General features: G+C 42.0%; 1 protein-coding gene across 2 annotated transcripts in view; it reads left to right on the forward strand.

Moving 5' to 3' along the window:
- The window catches only part of ptprub (protein tyrosine phosphatase receptor type Ub), a gene marked incomplete at both ends in the record, with an annotated part of 146356 nt that overhangs the window by 61441 nt on the left and 59178 nt on the right, over window positions 1-25737 (forward strand). For both annotated transcript variants that reach the window (XM_079228129.1, XM_079228130.1), the window contains 2 exons: window positions 16524-16795; window positions 25071-25152. In XM_079228129.1, coding sequence (XP_079084255.1) covers window positions 16524-16795; window positions 25071-25152 — 354 coding nt within the window. The remainder of the gene's footprint in view (window positions 1-16523; window positions 16796-25070; window positions 25153-25737) is intronic.

A 25737-nucleotide genomic window follows, 5' to 3' on the forward strand; every position in this document is an offset into this window, starting at 1 on the left:
CTTTTGGACATCCGAACAGGGAATACAGCGCTTTGGTCCTCAGTGGACTGTGATTGTACTGTGAAGCCTCCAGGTGTGAACAAGGGTCGTGGTTTCAAAGTGAAAGAGCACATATGCGTGAGTGTTCCCTTTAAAAAAAGCACATGCATGCTCAGCTATCTTCCTCTGACTAGAAACAAGCACCAGGAAGAAGAGCCTGAGCACCTGTTCAGGCTAAACTAACCAAACTAAGGTCTTCCTGGCTTCACAAAGTCATTGCTTTACTTCTGTACTGCATAATCTGGAGAGTCAGCCGAGGGGTCCTTCGGTCGCTGTCCATCTGGCTCTGTTGTTGATTGCAGACACACTGGCTGACGAGCTCAGCCTCGATGTAGAGGCAGAAGTCGGGCCCCGAGCTTGCAGGCGCTCCCTTTAGGCGGCGGCTTGGCAGGGCTTTTTCAGAGCTGCTCGCTCGCAAACCCTCTTGAAGCGAACGCGGCAGACTCCACGGTTGCCTAATGGCCTCGCTGCTGCTCTTCAGAGTTTGGCAGTTGACAGTTTTCTGATCCGTTTTAAGCAAGAGATAAAGCCCTGGCAGACGACGAGGAGAAGTGGAGTCTGAGATGTCTGTAGAGATTTTGAAACTAGAGTTTCAGAGAAAGAAAACAGTTTTGTGTGATGTGATTTATTGATTATTTTAAACTGATCTTTTTCAAAAACTACCAGAGAGCCACAGTAGAGATGGCGAGACCGACATTCTGTAAATTCATTACACGACGTAATGAGAGCATACTTAACAGAGCAAGAGGAGTGCAATATGCTCGAGTTCAGAAGTGATTGTTTTCTTATTTCTCTTTGGTCCATTTACAAAGTAAATAAGTGTTTGTTTCACCGAGACTTGACTGTATTGTCAGTCCAACAGGCTGGAGAACAGACAACTATACCGGACCCTGAATAGCCCATCATCTGTGACCAACTCTAATTAATTCCCTCAAGGTGCACAGATAAAAGAGGAATACATTGAGAATAAGACTGCAAAACTGAGGAGAAGAATACAAATAAAAAACGGAAGGAAAAAAAAGAAGGGTAACAGATTACATGCAGCGTAGGGAGCAGAAAGCAAGAGAGAGTCATGAGGAAAATGGAGTCCAAATTAGTTTTCTCTGTGTCTGTTTCAACCACACTTCATTGTATTGAGTGTGCATATGAAGTGATGAAAACAAAGGCTCAGTGAGTACTTGTCTGTGCTGCTTTGCCACATTTTTTTTTGGTTTTGCCTCTCACATAGTCTTGTTGTCAGGACAAGGATGTCACACCACAGACAGGCACCACAAAGAGGGCCAGAAAAAAAAAGCCTTTCTGCTCTCAGCCGGCGAAGGTAATCGATGGGACCTTCGACAGAAACCGTGGAAGAAAAGCACTCTTTCTGCTAAGCTTTAACAAACCAGAACCACTTTCACGTTGAAAAAAAAGTGTCTTAACTGGCTCGGCTTTTCTTTTGTACACAGATAATGGATGTTTTTGCCCATATATACACATTCATCACAAATGTAGCATCTATTGTGTTAAAGATGGTGGTGAAATCAGTTTCCATCGTATTCGTCCCAGCAGGTATTTTCCCCAAACAACAGACTTTCCTTTTCAAGGTGGCAACCACCGTCTCCAGAATACTACAGTATGAATATTGAATTATTTCCTATATCTGCATGTTTTCTCCTCCGCTGGTGTTTAACTGGCAGCACAGTGGTGCTATCATGGTCAACGCACTCAAACATTAACATTTTCATGTGTGGAGTTTGGGGTGTCGGGAGTAATCCTGCCCAGCGGTTAGGACGGGTCACAAGCGTTGGTCATTTTTCCACCTGGGGGTCATTAAAGTATAACTTAATAGGCCTTATTCAAAGCAGACATTTTGAAGGAAAAGCACACGTTTAATTAATTGCGGTTAAACGGCTTCATTCCACTTAGTTGAGTCAGTTAAAAAGACACTGCTATTGTACATCCTGGCTCACTGCCACATGGCATATTGGGACACTTCAATGGAACAGAGGCAATGTTAAAAAAGTTCAGTATGGTGCCCGTGTTTACTGGTGGAGGTTCATACCACATAACTGCAACGCCCATGGTGTGATTTTTGAATTGGGACCTTTGTTGCATGTCGTCCCCCGCTCTTCCTCCCAATGTTTCCTGTCTCTCTTCCTCGATGGCTCTCAATGAAATGCATTCAAAAGATTCAGTTCACCGACATTTCTCACTGACCTTTTGGAGGTTTAAGCCATGCACGTAGTTCGGGTTTTATTCGCTCATGTTTGGACAAACATCCAAACTTTTCTGCCTCTGCCATCTTGATACATGTCAAAGAGACGTTATACTTTTTCAATTGTAATGAAATAAAATAAAAAAGGAAATAGATCATTCTACAGTACTGCACATCCGTGGTAAGCCTGAATCCCAGTTCCATTTTGAGTTCACCTGGACAATATAATATTTATTTATGTTCACACTAATTGCCTTCATTCCCACAATAATAGTAGAATTCATTTAGGTTACCGGCTGACTGGAGGGGTTGTATGTGATTGCAGGTATGTGGGAATGAATCCTTGAGTTATAGACCTTTTTCTTTACAGCAGATATTTTGACTTGTCACTGTAAAAAAAAAGAAAGAAAAGCACAGGTGTTCTGTTCTATTCAGTCCCAGTGAGCCATGCGTGTGACAGTCAGCCAGCATGCGCTAAACCAAGAAGACAAAACAAATGTTCTGCTGGAGCTGAGCGGTTTGACGTGGTTGCTCAGAAGACATGTTTTTCTAAATGCTTAATTCAAACTTAATTTACCCTGAATTCACAGCAGATGATTTACACCTGTTCTTTTCATACGGTGACACGTCAACTTGTCTTCCATTAAAAAAAGAAGAAGCCTAAATAGTCCTCTTCCAGGACACTGCCCTTTGTTCTTTCAATCATTTTATTTTAAGTGTATACAAGTTACACATTACCTCAAACTAGACAACAAAAAACAACAACAAATAAATCGATGAATACAAAATAATACATAAGAGCATAACAACCAACTATACGAACAATCAGACAAGGACAGAAAAACACGGACAGAAATCAGACACAAATCATCATCCTCCATATTGCACCTACTATAACACTTTTATATTAATGCATGTTGTGCACTTCGGCGGTCCCTTGGGTCCCATAGTTAGAACCTCTCATTCTTACCACCATTTTATTTTCAGTTCATCCAGGCCACTTGTCGAATGTCCCCCCCAAGAAAGATTATGCACAACATGGCAGCTCGCTACACAGGAAGCCAGACACCGACAACCAATGATAAAGAAAAAAATAATATATATGTGTGTCTCAGGTGAAAACAACAGAAACAAAACACATTTCTAATGGGTCCGTATTATTGTTTATATATATCCATGGAAATTTCCTGGAAAATGTCTGCAGCTTTCTTGATGGAGGCCAAGGTCAGGGCTACAGTAGCTGTCACAATGACGAGTGGTTCTTACTGAGATAGAACGTCTGCCCACAAAACGGAGCGGGGGGGGCGGGGGGTGGGAGGGGGGGGATTGACAGTTAATCACCAGCACATTACACCTCTGGGATGGGCGTAACTGCAGCCTCCCGCCTTTGGCTCCAGCCTGCCTGTCATTATGATGACTCTGCGGCCTATCAGTGTCGGACCCAGATTTATCTATCCCGCGCTAGACTGTGGCCTCGTCTTGGGCTGAGCTTGGCACCTGTCCATCTATCAGCGTCTAAAGCTCCTCCTTGTGACGCAGTGGACACAATCTCTATCTCTATACGGCTCTGTGATATTGTCCACAGCGCTCATGCTAGGGAGTACAACTAAATAAACGCCACGCGGTGTTTGCAGACGTGGTAACTTGCTCCTAAAATACAAATCCGCAGAGCCGGAGAGACGCTTTGTCATTGTTGGAGCACCGTAGCGGTGTTTCCATCCATCAGGGAAATGGATGGCAGACTTTATTGGGACTTAAGTGTTTTTGGAGGGACAGTGTGGGTGGACAACTTTGCTGATGGCACTGGTGAAGGCTCTTTTAAACAAGCCGAGTAATTACTAAAAAGCATGCTGAAGGCTATTTAAGCTGCATCTGTTGACACCACTGTGACACAACTTTCTAGATTAGGTGTACAAGCGTGTGCGTTTGTGTGTCCGTGTGGACTGAAAACGAGCAGATTGTGTATAGGGTTGTTTTGCTTGAATGGCTTATTATGCAGATTTATCACTGTTGAGTCTACTATCCTGGGATATTGTGTGCCGAGAGCCATAGAATTAAATCACTACAATGTTGACTTTGAGTGGAGCTTTAGAAACTACAAATATCTTTCAAGTACATGTAGTATGACAATAATGTTTGTCCCAGGAAGTGTTTTTGGAAAGGACTTTCAAGACTGTCAGCATTCGCCGACTGCCACAGATTTCCTCTCGTGACTATCTCATTAGCTTCGTGTCAAGACGGATGACCAAACCATGGCGTGCGTTATTATGCGGCGGCGCCCACTATCCCTGGGGGCCTTTCAGTTTACCACAGGGGCATGTCGCCATGCTGACTTGTTAATGGGATCAGTCATTGATAACAAGGGGCTAATGAAAATCTAATCAGAAAAGCCTGTCGCTGGATTGTCTTCTCCTTCTCTGAATGTCGCAGACACAAAGCCGCTCTGCCTGTCCTCTATGTCCAGCGAGGAAGACTTCCATCTCAGGTCTCATTAGCTGGTATAATTTGCAGTGTCATCCTCGAAAATTTAATATTCATTTATTTATTTATTCGCTCATCCGTTTTAGGGACGAGAAATGACCCCAGACTGTATCAGGAAGAGACCGTAAAACACTTTGAACAGGTCGTCTTCCATTGCAGCGATGTTAAATTTAGCTTTTCTGTTCGAAGGGGGCATACAGGAAATGAATAAATGGAGCCCCATTAATTTGTTCTATTTTATCTTCTTCCTCCTGGGGTGCTGAGAGGCAGGACAAAGAGTAGGTCAGAGCTGAGGCCAAGATCATGTTTTAAGCATCCCAGCAGAGAAGGTCAGACGATCTCTAGACTAAAACTATACTCATTCAACAGTTGAGGGGATAAAAAAAAATCTGATTTGCATATAGCTGCACCACCGTATGGGAGACTATATGTTTTCTCATCTCTATACAGGGGAACTGCTAACTGGGATGAAGCCCTCAAGGCCTGGATGCTGCAGTGAAGCTAAATGGGCTTTACAGAGGAATGTGTGAATACCCTGTAGGCGGTAAATGTAGGGCAGCGATGAGGAGCCATATGTGTATCGTCAGGAGCCGTAACCTCGGAGAGTCGCACCTGAGTTTGAACATATGCTCAGTAGTTAATCTAACATGCGTATAATTAGATATTATGTAAATATTAATTCATGAATGTGTCCACAAACATTAGATTTTTATGTAAAACCAAGTAGATAAAGAATCCATTAAGTACGCACTGTGCATGGATTATGTCTGAGCTCTTACTGATTCAAAAACATTGCCGTTTAAAAGTTGGATCACCTGTTATATTGGTGTTTTTTATTTTACTTTATTTGAATAATTGCAATTTTAACATACTGGAGATAAAAACAGAATACCGCAGACACCAAATGAAGAAAGTCCTATCTGCCATCTGGCGGTACCCAATCCAGCTTTTGTGGCAGGCGATTCCAAACTTTTAAATGGCATGTTACTCACCTAATGCAGAAAATAAGATCTATTGATTGTGATGGATGGGGATATAAAAAGACCTATGAACCACAGTGAATCCAGCACTTATTGATATTATATTTGCTGTTCTGGAAGCTTCGGGCTAATTGCGCTATTGGGAGGCAGCATGTCTTTCAGGGCTGTGTGATGTGTTCTCTGAGGGTGATGACTGGCTGATAAAGTGCTGTTGAGTGCTAAAGGGCGAGGTTTATGGATTTCTGCAATACCCGGGAGCCACAGCTCAGCAGGACTGCAACAAGGTCCCAGCCTCTTTCTCCACATGTTTAGAGTGGGTTTTTCCTCAGCTTTCCTGGCCTCCAGTATGTTCTAGAACAGGAGTGTCAAACTCATTTTACTTAAGGGGCCACATGCTACCCATTTTTATCTCAAGTGGGCCAGACCAGTAAAATCACAGCATAAAAAAACGCATACATAACGACTATATTTCTCTATGTTTAAATCATTGGTGAAGGTTTTTGGATTATAAACCCTATTTTAAGGTCTTTGTACAATAAACTAGAAACATAAAGACCAAAAATTCAGACATCAGCTACAGATTCCCTCGCTTTGTGACGCCACTTTCATGACGGGATCCATTTTTAACGACTTGCAATACAATGCCTCGCGATGAAAAATACAGTGAAAACGTTATCCTCCATTTGCAGCTTGTACTTTCTCCGTGAATTTTGTCATAAACGCCTGTTTTTCTCCCGATCATTAATGGTGCGCCGTCTGTAGCCACACTGACAGCACGGGTCCATTCCACTCCGACCCGGTCCAGAGCTTCTACGAGAGCGCTAAAGATGTAATTCGCTGTAGTGGTGTCTCTCATGGGAATCAATCAAGGAACTCCTCGGGCACCGCTAACAACCCGACAAACACCACGAATGAATACGGCCAGTTGAGCAACATCTTTAGTAATGTCAGTGCTCTCGTCGATTGCAACTGAAAATGCGACAAATGACTTTACTTTATGCTTCTTTTGTTTATCTAAATCTGCTGAAAGATCCTATCCATCACTGTATTCCTCGTTAGGCCAATGTTGGCAAAAGCCTGTCAGCTCCTTCGCAATTTCTGGCATGGAATAGCCTTAATTTCTAAAAACAAGAATAGACTGGCGAATTTCACATGGAAGTTCTCTTTTTCTGGCCATTTTGAGAGTATAATCGAACCCACAAATGTGATGCTCCAGATACTCAACTAGCTCAAAGGAAGGCCAGTGTTATAGCTTCTCACCAGCATAACTGTTTTAAGCTGTGCTAACATAATTGCACAAGGATTTTCAAGGATTTTCTAATCATCCATTAGTCTTCTATGTGATTAGCAAACACAATGCACTATTAGAACACTGGAGTGATAGTTGCTGGAAATGGGCCTCTATACACCTATGTAGATATTTCATTAAAAACCAGACAATTCCACCTAGAATAGTCATTTACCACATTAACAATGTATAGTGTATTTCTGATTCATTTAATGTAATCTTCATTGACAAAAGCTTTGAAAAATAAGAACATTTCTATGTGACCCCAAACCTTTGAATGGTAGTGTGTATATATTTATCCGGCGGGCCGAGCTGGACCCCCTGGTGGGCCGGATCTGGCCCGCGGGCCGTATGTTTGACACCCCTGTTCTAGAAGGAGGCAGCTATCCAGTGTGCGTCATCACAGCAGCTCGTCAGCTGCATCTTCCCAAATGGGAATCACAATTAATTAAATTATTCTAACAGCACAGCAAAGATGCAAAACAAAAGGTATTTGCAGGTGATTGCTGTCCTGCAAAACACCACTGGAGCAATAAACATGAACATTAAAAAGGCATCTCCATAGCCTCAATTATACACACTTCCCCTTTGATTATCGTACAGTTAATTTATGATGCCAGTCTCAATCGGCTAAACACATTTTATTGCTGACCTGGAGGGCTCTATAACATGTTCATTCTGCAGAACAGCAGTATGGGCCTGCACTTTGACCAGACTCCTAATGGTGATGCATGGCTCATTGGTGAGCAACTTTCTTTTTTTTCTACAGACCGAATGGAGACCAAATTAATCGGACCTCTTGGTTATCCAGTGTGTCTGTCTGCAGTAGAGGTTATAGCCTGACCACATGGTTGATTACATCGCTGACCATCCTTCAGAGCCTCCAGGGGTGACCTTATCCCGGTTGTCGCGTGCGCACTCACGCTGACATGGAGCTTTCTACCTTCTGTCGCACAGAATATAAGCTCTGCGTTAACCATTTTGCGTTACACTCAACCAAACTATGGAGGATATCTGACTCGATGATGAAATTATTCGATTTTGGAGGTCAAATGTGAAAAGTCAAGGTCATCTCAGGAACAAATTGCACGAATGTCTTCAAATTTGGTGCAAACGTCCAGATTAGAATGGTGTTCAAAGGTCACTGTGACCTCACAAAACACAATTTTGGCCATTACTCAATAATTAACACGCTTATTTCACACACGAAACTAAGAGATTAAAAAGATGAATTGATGATATTCTGCAAAGACATGACAAACATGACTAAGTGGAGGCAGACAAACATAAGGTGGTAATTACATTTTTCTTTTGAGGTGCTTGATTTGAGCAAATATTACAGGTGTTTATGGCCCATTGTTTCTGCTAGTTGGAGTGCCTCTGCTGCAGAATCTGCCCTACAAATCACTTCTTCGACCGATCAGCAAAGTTGAAGTTACAGTTCAACAGGGTCTTAACAGCTCAGTTTTGAGGGAGTGTTATGAATTCTAACAATCTAGAATGCATTAAATGACAAAATTGCAATTATTCTATTCATTTGCATATCTGGAAAGCTGAACTAATCTCTTTTAATGAGTCACTAATTTCAGTCATATGGTAAAAATCTGGGCAAATATGTAAAGGATTTTCTCCTGGTGCTTTCCGGTCTGCAGCAGACATTACCTCTGTCTGTCTGTAGTTCGGCACAGGATTTTTTTGTTGCTAATCCTGAGTGATTCCTGTGTTGATTTGTCTTGACACTTAGAAATAAGTAGTTCTACTTTTTCCAAAATGCTTTTTCCTTATTAGGACTTGCATATGGTTTAGTCTCCAGCCCGGTTGGTCAGCCATGCACCATGCAGAGCTGAGAGTATGCAGGACTACAGCGGGTGATTTGACTGATTAGCACACTTTCAAGCATTGAGCAAGAAATAATCACAGAACTCACTTGGTGTGCTATTCTGAAGGTCAGTTTTCCTTTCAAGTGCTCTTCGAAAAGTTTCCACCCAAATTAGGACTGACTAAGGATTTGACGACTCTTTAGATATCAGAAATACTTTGTGCTCCAGCAATAATGACCACGGAAAGAATGCACACAATTGAGTTTCTAAAATGTATCAAACTGAGGACGTTGTGGTTCACGGTGGTCAGTGTCTCGAACCCTAGGCCACCATTGTACGATTAACGTTGTAATTACTTGTAACAATGCCAATCCTATAGGTATGCCTATGGTGTGCGGCAGTTAGAAGCCCACCGGTGTGGATTTATTATAAAGTGCACTATATTTACGCCATTTTATTTGAGTGTCCACATTGTGAGTGTGAATGTAATGCTCGATATAGTGCCCCTTAGAAATTCCCACAATGGAACAAAAAGAATACCATGCCATGCACGCTTCTTCCGCTAACAATGAGTCTGTGCAACACAGTTGGATGCAAAATCGTAATAGTTCCCAATTTACTGCTGAATATACTACAGACTACAGTAATACCACACTACAACCACTGAGAGTCTATTACTGCGTACTTTTCTTTTTTTTCGAGATTTGCTTTCCTTCCTCTCTTTTGTCATGTGTCCACTCATCCGCCTCTCTCCTGGGCAAATCTGCCAGTTGATCCTGAACTGCCTGGAGGACAATTCAAAAGGTCAATGCAAGCAGACTGTTGAGAAATTGCACCTTTCCTCTTCCCCCCCTCTCTCCTTGGAGAACAAGACAACAACACTTGCTGACATGGCCTCATCTCTCTCAAATGCTGGAAGGCACAGGCTACTTCGACAATTGCAACACTTGTATTTCATTTATTTTGTGCTCGAACATCAGTACTCAGCTGGCCCCCCTACTCTATCTCACTCTCCATTTCTGCGCGCACCAGGTTGTCCCCAGAGGCGTTGGTAATGGTCCACTGGCCGTCTCTACTTGAGGCGATAAAGATGCAGAGAAAACAGTCACAGCTCCGGGTTAGAATGAGAAAACAAAGTTAAAAGCAGAAAGTGAGGATGGGTTGTTCGGACTGTAGACAAAGGGAATGTACTGGTAAAAGGTTAAGAGTGCCCCGTGGCGCCAAACAGTCTAATTCAATATCACTTGTTGGTCTGTTTTTAAATTTAAAATTGGAATTCAGGAGAATAGTGAATTCATGAAATGAGGATATAGGGTGTCCCAAAATGCTTTCAAGTAAAGTCCAGTCAGTGCAGAGATGAACAACAATAATCTGAGTGACTACTGGTCTGTTATTAATGTTTAGAAATGAAAGACTGAGGAGATGTCATTTGAAATTGATCTCCAATCAATAAGAAATACCAGAGCCAGAGGGGCGGATAGTTGCAAAGAACAGAACATGTCGATACCTATTGTACACTTTGAATATTTTAAAGTTGCAGGATAGAGGAGCTGCTTGATGGATGACGGCGATGATAATGAAAAATGATTTGAATGGAAGAGAACGAGTATGACGGAGGTGGAGCTGTGAAGGATAGTATGAGTGGGGGGGTGAAAATGAGATTAGGTTACGCTCTTCAGGTGGTGTGTCAGCCTTGGGAATGAAAAACCTGTCAGTCCTTCATGCCATTACGCAAAGCTGGTAGGGGGCTCTATCGTGTATATATACTGTGTGTGTGTGTGTGTGTGTGTGTGTGTGTGTGTGTGTGTGTGTGTGTGTGTGTGTGTAAGCAGACATGTAATCTTTTAGTTAATGTTACATTTTAATAATAAAAAAAAAAAATCATATATTTCATTAACGTGACACATAACTGAACGCTTGCTGAACCTCTCCCCCTCACGGTGATTGTCGAGTCATAGCTTAGCAACAGTAACTCGGCATAGCAGGTCTGTCAAGTTTGGGATTTCCTGACATGTTGAGGCGACGTGCCAGGCTGGTGTATGTATGGTCTATTTAATTCTTTCCAAAACCAAAAACACATCAGCTAAAGTGCCTCATGGAGCTAACGCAGGCTTGCTAAACTAGCTAGCTACAGCTAAGAAAGTGGCTGCTAATGTTTCGAGGAAACTGTTGTGCTGATTTCTTTTTGAGTATAAGGTCAGCCCCGGATTCCCAGTAGGAACGCTGTCATTGTGTGTCATTGTGATAAGTCGATTAAGCCTGTGTGATGTCTTGTTATTGCACTGTCCCTGTGTGAGTGCTTCCATTAGCAGGGGAACTTGTCTCTCCTCTCAACGGGTTTCTTTTTATCCAGTCCTCTGTTTATGTACATACCTACAGGCTTGCCTTAAATTATCCATGAGGTCAGACAGGCAACAACAAAAAACGCACACCAAAGAATACTTTGTTTAGTCATTTACTTTGTACAGTGATGGGCAGTAAACGCATTAACGTCTGATGTTAGCGACATGGTGTTTATGTCTGTTATTGCAGCGTCTTTCACTGAGAGCTCTTATTGCTCCGTGAAGAATTTCACTCCATGATGAGGCAATTTTATATTTGTGAGCCAGTTTTTCCAGAGGGAGACCAAACATCAGGGAAATGACAACACTAATGTGCCTTTCAGGGCATTGGCCAGAGCACTACTCTATTTATTTATTTATTTGTACTGAAGGTTATTGCGGACAGCAGCAAATATAAAGACAGTTTTGGGACATCAGAACCTCAGCGATTGAGTCTGAAATCCCACATGACCTTCTTAGAACAGAGTACAGGGCAGAATGAAGGCGCCTGGTGAAAAGACGAGCATCAAGGCCAGTGTGCTGAGAGCTGGCCAGTAATGATACGGCAAGCAGCATCAAGGGCGCCTCTTAAACCCGAACACAGCCATTGATCCCATTATATTCAGACCTCTGCTCTCTGTAGTTTCTTGTGTCGCTGAGATTTCTTGGACTCTGGCCTTGGATCTCCTAGCCTCCTGCTTTCATATTGTTTAGCCTCCTTTATTTTCACAACTCCCATGCCAACAACTCTGCGCCTTATTTGCACTTTGTTGGTTTCTGACCTTATCACCTTATCTATCAATGCCACACAACTCAAACCCCACCCTCTGTTTATGACCCTGCTCTACCCTTTTTGATCTGTTGTGGCTTGCCACAGATAGTGTCACCTACAGCCTGTGACCAGGTTGTAGTCCAGCCGTGCTCCTTATGAATTATGATGTGCTAGATCAGTCCTAATCTTGTTATGAATGTTCTTTTGCCCTTGGGAGGGGCATCAATAGATGGATGGAACTTTATCAGATTTCCCGATGCTTTGGAGGATTATTTATGAAAGGTGCTGCCTGGTGTGTAGGGGGAATGCACGGGGGCTCTAAACACTAAAGTTTGATCTGATTTAGTTTCCATTTATTTTTCCAGCATTCACCTTTTAATGAAAATGTAAAAAAGGACACTTATTTCCATGAAAAACAGAAGAGGAAGCAGAGCAAAACAATACAAATATGATACAATTACAAATGTGACAAATAAAACAAGAATAAAAGCTTGCTCCACAGAGATGGTAGCCTAATAAATCCAGATGAACAATCAGATACAGTTGAGAAGCTTTTGGTTAGAGCCTGATGTGCCCATGTATCTAGTTTTAAAACTGAGGCCCCGTGATTGAAAAGGCCACTCTCGGTCATCAGGCAATTTGTTGGAACAACCAGAAGACCTCTATCTATAGGCCGCCCTGCGACTCGTGGGATTGACATATCTATAATGTACCTGGGAGTCTGACCATGTAGAGTGTTAAAAGTTATCAGTCACATCTTGAAATCAATTCTAAAACTTACAGCAGGAGGCAAGAGTGGTGGGGAGGGTGTTTTCTTGTCCTCTATCTACATTTTAAATGAAATAGAGGTGGCCGATTTTCATTGGGCTGAAACCTTAATAGGTTGCACTGTTGTTGAGTCAAGAGGAGATGAGCGCTGATGTATTTCTTCATGCAAATTTGTGAGAAAATGACAAATAATTCAATACCTGTGTATTTTGGAATGTTGGTCTAACAAAAAACATGGTAAGAAATACCCTTAGACTTCTTTATATATAGAACATTTGACAGGAAAACAAAGAAAGATAAAATCTACATTATGTATTAGGTCTTAAAACCAATAAATTGAATTTCGGCTTCCCTCAGATGGAGAAACCAGGAATATACTACTTAAGTGACTTCAAAACAATGGAATTGAGAGGGACAGTATGAGCAGGTTGTTTTCTAATGAATAATAAATGACACATGAACATTATTCTATGAAAATCTGTTTATGCATATGGACAGAAAATAGCAGTGGCCCTAACATTGACTCTGGGGTAACACCGCAGGTGAGGGATGCAGATGTGGAAAAATGTCTTAAAGAGCAACTAAAAAAGCTTCTGCTAGCATAGTAGTAAGCCTATAAGATATTTTTCTTTCCTGGCAATTTAAATAGAGTGATCAACCACATCAACGGTGGAGATTAAATCAAGCATAAGTGTCCAGAACTAGCACCAAGCAAGTTTTAGTGACATTGATGAGAGCAGTTTGGGTGTTTTGGTTTTAAATATACAGGAAATATTTTTCCCCCAAAACACCTTCCTTGGAATGCATATAGAGAATATTAGAGCATCCCATACCACAGTCACATAAGCAAAGAATCAGAGCAAAATCTTTTAAGTTTAAGTTAAATGTCTTTACCCCGAGCAAAGTATTGCCGTTATTGACAAATGCAGTTTTTAAATGAACATGGTACTTATAGTATTGATGACATACTGAAAGTTGCAGTCAAATAATGGAATTAATGAGAATAACTTTCAGTTGAGGACTACTTTAGCAGTAGTAGAACGTCATTACTTGGTGCACGCAAGTCACCCTGACTTCTTCTTTACTTTAAGGTAACACGTTCTTAATCACCCCAACTTTTTTTAAAGATATTCAGTGTTCCTGTCTCAAGGTTGAGATAAATTGACTGACCTTCAGTTAATATCCACTAGTCCTTCATTGAAGAGGGTCCAGTCTCTCAAAGGTGAGGATTTGCTGCTTTTACCTGTTTTGTATCATTGAAATAGCAAAAACTTCAATACTTACAATTTTCATAAAAAATATGTGTTGAAACCAAGAATACAATTATTCTCTATTAAATTATATCATTATAATAATAAAACAAATGCTTTGGAGGAATATTTGTTGAATTAAGGTAAACTATCTTCTTAATAATTTGTTTTTCACTCACACATTTCGTAAAACTTTGCCAAATTACATGAACTAAAATGATGCATAATGTCAATGTTGAATGGGGTGCAATGGAGTATCTCACAATATATCAGGATTACTGCACAGAATGTGTCCAGAACCTTAATTTATTTTTGCCACAATGTTTAATTCATGGTCATTTTCATTGTCATACATCATATGCACTCACTTACAGCACCCTATTAATTATATGACTTCACCTACCTTCAATTTGAATCTCAAATGAGGTCAGAGGGCAGCAGAAGGAATGCTTCACGTGTCCCCACGTGACATGATGGTAACTTGCAAAGTCAATAAGAAAGGTGTTAATGATGTCTTTCTATAAAACAAGGGGCACGTATCCAGAAAATAACCGGCATCGAGGACAGTACGGCTGAAGCGCTGCAGCCCTGCTATTATTTTATGAGTCCCTCGGGAGCCTGGAGGGTGCAGGAGAGGAGACCGATTCTGAAAGATCTAATTAAGCAATGCGAAACGAGAGTGCAGAGATCCTCAGCCCGGGACGAGACACAAATCAGGGGCTGTTGACAGCGGGCTGCAGGGCAATAGGGCTTTGCAGTAAAGGCCGCTCCTCTAGCCTCCAGCTAATGACCGTCCCTACTTCTTTCTCTCAGTTTAACTTCCTTTATAGCGCGGGGTTAAGGGTTGTGGATCGCATTTTCATTATGTTAAACATCAGCCTGTGAATGTCGGTGCTTTGTCTTATTTGCACTAAAGGAGGTAATTAGCGCTGGTAAAGAAGCAGATGACTCGATCACTTGTCTTGTTTCGCACACAGCCAATGGAGAGGAGGACGAGAGCGAGTTTTCTTTATTGTGCCGGAAGAGAAAATACAAGTTCTCTGCTCATACTCGTACTCGTACTACTGCACTTGTGTTTGCATGGCGAGTTGTTGGGAAAGTGTGACAACATTAAGGAGTATAGTCTGCGTCAAAGATGCTTCCCAGTTGAGAGGCGCGCACTGCGTGGGATGTTCAGAAGGATCTGTCTGACAACCCAGCGTTCACATCGGAGTGGAGAATAAATGCCTTCAGGACACCTGGCGCCGAGGCGGGGACCGTCTGGTCTCTTGGTCTCGTTTCTGACTGAGAACAGAAAGACCTTGGCATAGAAAGACAACAGGCTTGATTATGTGAGTACACAGGAAGGTCTCCCAACATTGTTGTGCTAATCACGTTAGCGGGCACAGACTCAAGGCGGGACAGATGCTAGGCAAAGGGCAATGGGGTTATGTTATCCTGATTAGAGGAGGCTTTCGGGGGGAGAGGGGGGTAAATCTCGTTTCCTACCTCGCCGTCACCTTGCAGAGGGACAAACGTTCTCACCTGCTCTCTCTGTCCCTCCAGTATTCACATTCAGTGCCTTAGCCAGCGCAGATTTAACGGGGAGCATCTCTTTTCCGGTTTTCAACCGCATATACATTACGCAATGAGTTGGGGGAGAGTACTTTCATTTTTCCTTCTTGTGGATTCACCCTGCTTGTGTGGTTAACTGCAGATTTGGTCCTTTGTGACAAGTTCGCCTCGGTTCATATAACTCTGCTTAACACAAAGCCTTCAATGGCTCATATACATATCTGTAAATCTAGTAACAATGGAAAAACCTGTGCTATGGAAAATATTCACGAAATAAAAACTGGTGTCATTTCTACTTATTCTGACTACACTTTTACATTATATACAATTTCCTGCTTTTTTCTCACTGTATTGATCATAATGTATTTGATCTTATAGTGATTCATTTGAATTTTCAGTTTTTTCAAGTTTAACTTTTGATTCATTTAATAATAAATATATATTGATAGCCTCCAGTCCGGATATGTACATCTTACTACATAATGCACAGTACACACTTATAGTACATGATGCCTCCTTTATTGGCTTTCATTTAGAAAGCAACACACTAAATAAATAGTAAAATACCCCAAATATTTCTTATGCCTTGAATAATAAAGCACTGACCAAAAAGTTATTACTGCCCGAGGGAAGACGCAGTGCTAGTGTCTGTTTGGCTGCTTTAATTTTCCAAGTTAAGACGATTCAACACCGCAGGCATTTAAGCTGCTCTGTAACTTTTTTAAATGCTTAACTGCCACAACTTGTTTATGATGTCTGTTTCTGACCCATATATGACAGGTTGTGTAGAGGGGATGCAATGATTTAAAATAGCCGGTACCTCCAAGTTAAGATATACATAGATTGTCTTCAAAACCAACCGTCCTGACTATTAAAACCTGTAATAGTTGGCATGCAGAACATGAGTTCTTCCCTGAAGCTTTAGCCTCATACAGGAAATGGCAGCAGGTATCAAACTGTCAACAGATGACAGATGTTTTAAACTGTTGCGATGACCCATTAAGTGTGAACACTAAAATGAACTGATGCGTTTCTTCTTTCTGCTCCTTCCAGGATCCTATATGTTGGTGAACTCTTCCCAGCATGCCGTGGGTCATCGTGCTCAGCTGCTGCTGCAGACTCTGAGCGAAAATGACACGCACTGCGTCCAGTTCAGCTACTTCCTGTACAGTCGCGACGGCCACAGCCCGGGGGCCCTACGGGCGTACGTTCGAGTCAACGGGGGTCCGCTCGGCAGCCCGGTCTGGAACACGTCTGGGTCCCATGCCAAGCAGTGGCACCAGGTGGAGCTGGCCGTCAGCACCTTCTGGCCGAATGAATACCAGGTACAAACTCCGTCTCTCTCTCAGGCCGAGAATCTTTACTCCTACGTGTGATGAAGTGACTAATGGGTCCTTGATTTCATGATGTGTTAATGGAACAAGATGCTCCTCTGACACTGAGTTTAACAGTCAAGAGAGGTTTCATTTCCATGATTAAGATCTGCAGACCCATGTACCGACATCTTGTTCAGATGAAAAATGGTACACAGTAAAGCTCTGTTGATCACCACTCATTTTAGCCTTGAGGTGAATCTGGTGTTAATTACTTGCATTTGCAATTTAATTAGCATGGATTCCCCTGTGAATCTAGCCAATGTTAGTGCTCGAGGGCCCTAACTAGTTCTCTTGTGGGCATGCCTGGTAGATACTACTGAAGCCTATGTACTGCGTATTCAGCCCACTCCAACAATTTGCTCGACATGTCACTGCATACTCGCAGTAGACAGACATTGACTGGCATCTAATGTTGGTGCCTGATGTGCTGTGGTCTGTATATGGTATAGTCAGGTGAGCACAAGGGATATCCATCTATTAATCCAATTTATTTTTTCTGCAAACGCTGCAGAGCTGTCAAAAAGCAATTAAGTTGACTACTGTGCATTTTATCAAGAACTGTCAATCCCACCAACTTAATTAAATTCTATTCTGCTCTGCAAGATCTGACCTTCACTCTGTTAAAGAAAAGAGAGTCCTTTGTATAAACAGAGGGCTCCACGTAGGCTGACACAGTTCTACCAACATCATGATCTTAAAATACGATCAGACATCCAATGTATATACGTAAACACACAAACAGCTGAGGAGAATATTTGAAAACCGTGGCACTTTGACAAAGGTACAGCGCTGATAACTTTGCTTCAACCACTGGTACACTGTCAAAGAATAATAGGATTTGTTGTGAAAAGAAAAGTTAGACATTTTGGGAAATAATCGTATTTTCTTTCCTGCTGAGAGTTAGATGAGAAGATTCTGATATCTGCACAGGAGTGCCAGGAAATTTGAGCACAGCTGAGCATTAACCCTTTAAAAACAGTGTGCGAAAATCCCCATGCGCCTATTATCAGACAAAAAGCAACAACATATTATCTCCGGAACCACATCGTTGTTTAACTTCATTTGAATTGCTACAATACCGCAACCCTTGTGAGAAGATACATCTGGTGTAAAAGATAATTAAAGTAACCGTTAAGTTTAAGTATTCACGTAAACTACATTTTTTAACTGAACGAGACCGTTTTTTGACTGAAACTGCTTTGAACACCCAAAAGTTCTATTATGATTTTTGTTGTAGATTCCGATTATGTAGGTCCTACTCTTTACAAAAAGGTGTCTTATTAGTATGTGGGCTGTTGTTAGGGCACCATAATACAGTTTGAAAAACTCGGTGACCGCTCGAGGAGGCATTTTTTGGGAAATCTTGCTCATATCGTGCTGGATGTTCATAGTTTTGATCAAAATATCTTTTAAAAAGTGTTTTTTTTGCAGATATACTTTTTTTTTCCCAAGTCTTTGCTGAACAAATACATACAATAAACACAAGTATTGGAATTAATTTGGGGGTTCCTACGACGACTCAAACTCAAAGTCTAGACCCAAAATTGGTTCCAGGGTGTTTAAAGGGTTTGACTGGAAACAGGTAGGAAAGAAAAAGCCTAACAGCACCTCTAAAGCTCATTCATTATATAAAATGTATTGAATCTTCACAAAAACTGTTGTGTAAGAACAACACGTTGTGGTTTTACACTGTTATTAGCGGGACTATTTCCTGGCTGGAAGCAGGGACTTCCTGGACGCTGCTGGTCACTGTGAAGTCGACGGGCAGCTGTTTCTGAACAACTCTAAACAAACTGGATACACCGTGCTGATTAGTGAGCTTTAGAGGTGCTGGTACGTACCAGGACAGAGACAGGTCCTTTGTTTCCCCCTGTTTCCAGTCCTTATGCTACGCTCAGCTAACCCCCTCCTGGCTCTCACTTCATATCTGGCTTCGGCATTGAGAATGCTATCGACCTGGATGTTCACGTCGGTTTTTCTTTCAACTGTGAATCTAGCTATACCTGCTCTGGTCTGTATAGCACTTTGACCCACGTGGGTTGCTTTTCTATGTGCTTTAGAAATACGCCTTGATTGATCCCTTACTGTATGTCTTGAAGGGAATAAGTGTATTCCCAGAGATGTTTACGTTCATTGAAATACAGACAATACCTTTTGAAAAGAAAAAATCTTTATGGGTAAAACCCATTACGTTACAGATGCTCGTAGAGATGAGAGTACAGACTTTGAATCCTTATGCGCTGTATTTTCAGGTCTCATCTCATAGCTACAAATCAGTATACAAGAGGATTGCGAGCTCTACTAATCAATGCTTCTGGCAGTCGCACCTTCTCTTGAGCTTTGCCCCTCATAAACAAGCCGGCAAAAACCCCTGCCAGTAAAACTGTTCATTAGCTCAATGGTGCAACAAAAATAATGAGGTTCTCACTGTCTGTTCTTTTCTTTTAATGGCATTTTCGGTGTGAATCATTACTTTTACAGTACCCCAATTAAATGTATTAAATAGCTGTCTCTCTTATGATGAATGTTTAACAATGAGTGAGCCGAAAATGGTGGAGTGTTTTTGCTAGGGAGCGCTTCGCTGCTGATGGATGCAGTTGCAGCTGAGATGTCATCTCTTTGTTATCGAACCGCCTCAACCACTATGCTGCCGTAGTTTCACCGCATCAGGACAGACGGTTCACAAACACAATAATAACCTGTTTTAACCTGCCTTCTCTTTGTCCATCAACTACTATTGCATGTACCGGTGTAAACCAGTTCTTTTCTCCTCAACCTCCTTTCCCCTTTACCCAGTGGAGTCGTGCACTTTTGTGTTCTGTAAGCATCCCAGTAAAATAATGACGGCCAAGAGGTGAGTCAGAATGGTTGTGTGGCCTCTGATGAGATGCTCTTGTTAGGAGAAGGAGGTTTTTAAAGGGCTTATGAGGAGGAGGACATGGCTCTGAAGACAGGACAAATAGTGCAGGGGAAAAACACTTAAATTAGTGTTGACAGTGTCTCTTTTTAATAGAACATCTTCTCTAGTGTGGGAAAACTCAGTGTTCAAATGTAATGCATTAAAATTTGGGGGAATTGCTCACCATTGGATAAAATGTATCATATCGTAAGGATTCAAAGCTTCTCCTCTTTGTTTCCTCTCTCATTCCACATTTGACTTTAACTCAGCTGAGCTTGCTTCTGAGTACAAAGAGAGCAAAACAAACTGCCCCCTCAAAGTCACACATACCACAGCTTACATTGCTAATCCCTCTGCAGTCAAAGAGCTCATCACTGTGCAATGACACAAGGTCTGGCCTTGCCACACATCACTGCTCTCTTTGAAACAGAAAAGGCTAAGTGTGGAGGTGTCAGGCTGGATGCTGTATTTAAGAGCATCTTAATGCTATCTATCAACAGTGCAATGAAAACCGAACAACAACAAGCGGCGTAACGGGACTATGTTACAGCCGGCTTTGCTTCAACAAAGGTTTCTTTAAATCCACCCGAGACTTTTAGCTCTAAAGCACGTTAGCTGAAGCTTGTGCGACTTTAAATAGTGAAGGGTTTGGGTTGTATCAGCTCCATAGCAAGTCTAATACAATCACTTTGGATTCAAAGTGATAGGTAGGCAGATTTACCATGTCATTAAACTAGTAAAGCACTCATTTGAAGCAGAGGTGGAGAAGAGGCACTTCTTATCTTTGTCTCCGAGTAAAATAAATCCCAGGAGAACACACATCATTTCAGAGAGGCTTTTCAAATCCGCAGGTTTTTCCGTCTTATTAGATTTCAGGTCATGTTAGAGCTCCTAGTTCCTTTCCTACAGCACAGGGATACAACATGTCAGTTTAGCCTTTTGCACTGCACAGATATATAGCTGTGAGATTACTTCCAAGGTTGCTCATTTCATGATTTAGAGTCTAATGAAACACCTTGTTTACGACACATGTAAGACACTGTTTATCTTTTGGTAAAAAGTCATTGTGGAATGTAAAAGTCAAAGCAGTTCTCTTGTAATCGCCAATGCAAATAATTAAAAGGCCAGAAACCAAAATCACCTCAGTCTCCTTCCTCTGTGACCAGGCTGCCATTTGTTTGCATTAAGCATTGAAGGAGCATTACACACACATCATGTTCTCCTCTCACAGTTGGGAAATTGGGATTTGGAGTGCAATGGATTTTTTTGGGGGATGAAAATCTAACAGAACGAGATCACCTTGAGATCTCTCGATTGAAGATGTGTTTGGTCTGGTGTACATTCCCATATTTCTCTCTCTGACTCTTTCTGGTAGAGGTGTTTGCAGTAGCTGGAGAACCTTGTTATCAAATATTAAAGATGTTATCTATCCCTCCAAGACTGACATGTCCCCTCCCCTCTTTACCGTCTCTCACTTTCTTCTTTCTACTTTGTCTCCTTCCAAATGTCAGAATCTTCTTCAGACATGCTTGGCTTCGGCATTGCTTTACATTTTCCACTTGTTGATATTGCGTGTTTATTATGCATCCCGTAGTTCAATACGCCAATACACAATATAGGTCTGACCTGAATACAACACTCACATGTTATGTCAAATGCACTTTCAGACACCACTGTCTGGGAACCCCACAATGATGGCAGGCCAAGAAACAGTCCAGCACACAGCTCTTCGTGTGGCGATGTATTTTTTATAAAGGAGATACAATGTGAGCTGAAGGGATGCTGTTTGTTTGTTGTTGTTGTGTTACCTTTGGACATGGCTAGCGGCTCTGTATGCTACACAAGCCCGGCGAGGCTAACCAGTTGTGAACTTTAACAAACGACACATGTGAGATGGATCGATCTTCTCATCCAGATCTTAAACCAGAGCCCACTTCATAACGTTTCCCATGATTCCATCTTGTTTCCTTATCAGGCTCGTTTCCTTCAGGAAAAGGAACAAGTTGGATTGCGGTCGGCACAACAAAGACTCGTAAATGAGAATCCTCGTGTCTCAGCTTTGTCTGATAATATCTTCCATTTCCCTTTTCCCTACTTCAGTCTAATGAGAGTGGTGCCAGCTGAGCCTTTGGCTATATGGAAAATACCTCTGTGAAATACTGTGGAGAGCAAATGAGACTCCTAAGATTTAAACCATAATGTCAGACACATACTGTTATCCTTTGGCATTTTCCATCTGACCAGATTTACTTCAGCGTGTGACCTTTTGTCTGTGAATATTGAAGAAGTTATTTATATGTGACCGTGTCTAATGGTGAGTGAAAGCCCTGCGTCTAATGGTGTCTCCTGACTGGAGAGGGGAAGGTAGAAGCGTGTTTATAGGGCCAGATAAATCATCTCTTGATTTGTATACATAACAATTGCTTCTAAAAGCCAATAATGCAGGGTAATGTAATATGTTCTCCTAATGTGCATTTTATATCAGTCATAAATCACTGCGTGTCATGCTTTTTCTTTTTTTTTCTTCAGAAGCCGCTTCCTGCATTTTTATATCTTTTGGAAGTAAAGTAGCCATTCATTAGAATAAAGTACAGGCATAGAGAAAGTTTCTTTGGAAAAGTGGCTTTCAATAAAAAAAATGCGGAGGTTGTTTATTGAAACAAATGCTCTGAATGTCTCCCCCTTAATAACCTCCTATCCTAATGGCTAAGTCGAGGGAGGATTAACCAGTAATCAATCTCTTATTGAGTGTTTTAGCTCAGCAGAGAGTAATAGCACCTTCAATTAGACTTTCAAGACATTTCTCTCTCTTCTGTGTATAGCATTAAGCCTAATCGGTGCTTCTGGCTCATTTTGATGTCAGTCTGATGACATGGCGGTGTGTGTGCTTACACAGCTAATTCAGGTCAACGTATTGAAGGATATTGTGCTTTAATTATTGCTGTAAATATTGCAGCAGCAGAATAGAAGGGAAGCTTGGAGGGAAGGCGGCGAGAGAAAAAGATAGACAGCAAAAGAAACAAAGCACGACAATGAACAATTGAAGGATAGGGAGAGTGAAATGCTGGAAGAGGTTCCAGCATAGGCTTTTAAAGAAAATAGATCATTTGAAACAGGGGGGAAAGTGGAAATGATGAAAAGTGGAAATGTTACTTTTCCCCGATTTAAAAGCAGTGGCTTTTTTTCTTTCTTCCCGGCTCAGGTTCCAGTGGTGTCTGGATACAAACGGGAAAATTGACTCTGGCAGAAGAAGATTAGCCTGAGTGTTCCTCCCTGAGCCGGAGGAGAGCGGCCAGTTATAGGCAGAGCAGGGTCACTCTCCACCAGTGAGACCCAGCAGCCAGGACCTTTCCTCCTCTCCCTCCATCACCCCTTCTAGCCCACCCCTCTCCTCTCTCTGCATGCCTCCTCTCTCTTTCTGTCAGGAGTCTTTTAGCTGACCCAAATCTCCCCACATCCCTTGCATGGCCAAGGATGTTGTCACACCAATGTTTTTTTCTGCGTGTTCCCTCCCAAAGCGTGAGAGGTGGAGCTGGAATTTGGGCCAGAGGTCCTGGAGATGTTGTTGTGACTCTTGAATGAGGTGTGCAAACACAAGTGGGTTGTGTTGGTGAGGATGAGCAGGGGTCTTTTTGGTCAGGGTGTTTTTCTACTTATTGCCTGAAATGTGTCTTCAGCCACATGGAAAGATTGTTCGATGCCAAAAGGTGGCCTCGGATGTTTGATGCTGTCATACATGTCATGCAATTGCTGTACAACACAGACTGCCAATGTAAAAAATGTATCCTGACAAAAAAAAACGTACTTTAAGGTCCACTCTCTTGGTTTTGACTGAGCTTTCAATTTTATCTCACAGTTCTCCACAGTGGATACTGTAACTCTCAAAAAAATCTTTGGACAAGCTAATTTGTGGACCTTATGTTTTTGCCACTGAAACTGAAATTATCCTCCTGTCACCAATACAAAATAATAATAATTCAAAAACCAAGTTCTATCGTCATACAGTGCAGAAAAAGCCACTCTAATCTGTCGTTCTACAATTGATGCATTTGAGAAGTATTTTCACGAAAATCCTTTTAATACCCCTCAAAGTGAGGTAAAAAATAAATAAATCTTAGCACACTTTTTAGCCTTTTCCTGAACTTTCAATCACGTCTCAAGGTTTTCCTCTTTGGATGGAGTTTGCAACATGGGGTTTGGATGGATATGAACAACTCAATCTCCCAAAAGGTATTTTAAGGCCCACTTAATTCTTTTCCAGAGCCCTCAACCTTATCATCATCCTGTTAACGATAATAAGAAAACGACATGATCTGAGATAGACTATGGAATGCAGTTATCATTTTTTAACAAGCTTTTTGGAGGGCTGTACGATTTTTTTGGGTCAGACATTATATATTATACATTACAGTCTCCAACATCAAGTATTAACATGTTCTTTCTGTTTTGGCAGCCTCAGTGTATTCATTCTGCAACACAAAAAGTCACCGGTGAAACTACGACAGCTTGATTCAGTTCCATAACTTTGAGAAGTTCGAGTGTGTCCACACACACACACATTTAAAGTAGCTCGCTGGACATAAGATAGCCTGAGTGTGGGCGTGGCGGTCTCAGTAAAAAAATCAAGCCCCAGTGATAGGAAACATGTTGTAATCATTCGGTCAGAGGATTAAGAGAAACAATAACTCAAAGCCGGCCTTCGATCAAACGTGCGGATGGAAGACTGTCCTTGGTGCTGTGAAAACAAACATCACCCCCCTGTGTCTCATAACTCTCTCACTATTACTGAAGATGGTGATTTGATATTGATTAGGTTTCATGAGCGCCTGCTGCTCATCCGGCTTATTGTTCCACAGGACGGTGTGGCGCTCCGTCCTCCCTTGAGTCTCGTGGCCCTGTGCACGCTGTATTATCTGCCGTTATGGCTTCACAGCAGCCCGTGCCCTGAATGTAGAATAGAGCTCATGACTCAGGCGCCACATTGTGTGCCTCCCTGATAAAGCTATTATTTCTCTTAGCCCTGCGGTCTCAGGCAAAACTTATCCATCTCCCTATTTTTATGCTCCTGTCTCTCTCTTGTCTCTCTCATTGTCTCGCTTTTCTGTTTTGGGTCAGCGGATGTGCGACAGTGTGGCGACGGGCTTGTAAATAATGCGTCGGTCACCGAAAGCATTAGAATTCATACGGCCCTCAATGTTCTTCGGGAAATTGCTCACACACTTCAGCTTTGGGAGCATTAGGTCAATCGTAAGTGTATGCGTTAGCTGTTCTGGTTATGAATTCAAATCTGTTCATCGCGTATTCACGCTTGCTTCTCTTTTGCAGGTGCTGATTGAGGCAACCGTTTCCAGAGAGCGGCGGGGCTACATCGCCCTAGATGACATCATGGTGCTCAACTACCCTTGCTGTAAGTGCCACTTCTGACAATGAATTGCAATTACAGGAGGTGCTGGAGGAAAAAAAAGGGAGGAAAATATGTATTTCAATAGGATACAGAGAAGAGTGATGGCTGATTGACCTTTTTATATTAGTGTTGCAGGTTGTCCTGAGGCGTCCAGCGACAACAGAAGTGTCTATTAAAACGCTGTGACACCCAAATGCCAACACTCCCCACCTGACACCACACCTGCCGCTCCGGCCTCGTTTGACAGCCACATTTATTTATCAGTGAGATATTTAATTCTCTCTCTAAAGGCCTTTATGTTGTCATGGCCTGCCTGGAAGTGCGGTGGAGCTTTTTGTCATAAGTCACTGTGCACAGAAGGTATTTTTTTTCCCCCATCAAGCACTGCATTTCAAAGGGTTTTTTGTTTCCAATGGCTCCCAGCTGCGGAGCTCTTTTTGTGTCAGTGTGGGTGGAGGTTCAATGTGTTGTTATCCCTTGAGGACCTTGTGTAAAAGATATTCACCGAGTCCCTTAATACCTGGTCAAAGTATTTCATCGTCACACTGCTGAACACCAGGGCTCAAAGCACATCACATGCCATTGGGG

This window comes from Taurulus bubalis (assembly GCF_910589615.1).
Source record: "Taurulus bubalis genome assembly, chromosome: 12".
Taxonomy (NCBI): Eukaryota; Metazoa; Chordata; class Actinopteri; order Perciformes; family Cottidae; genus Taurulus; species Taurulus bubalis.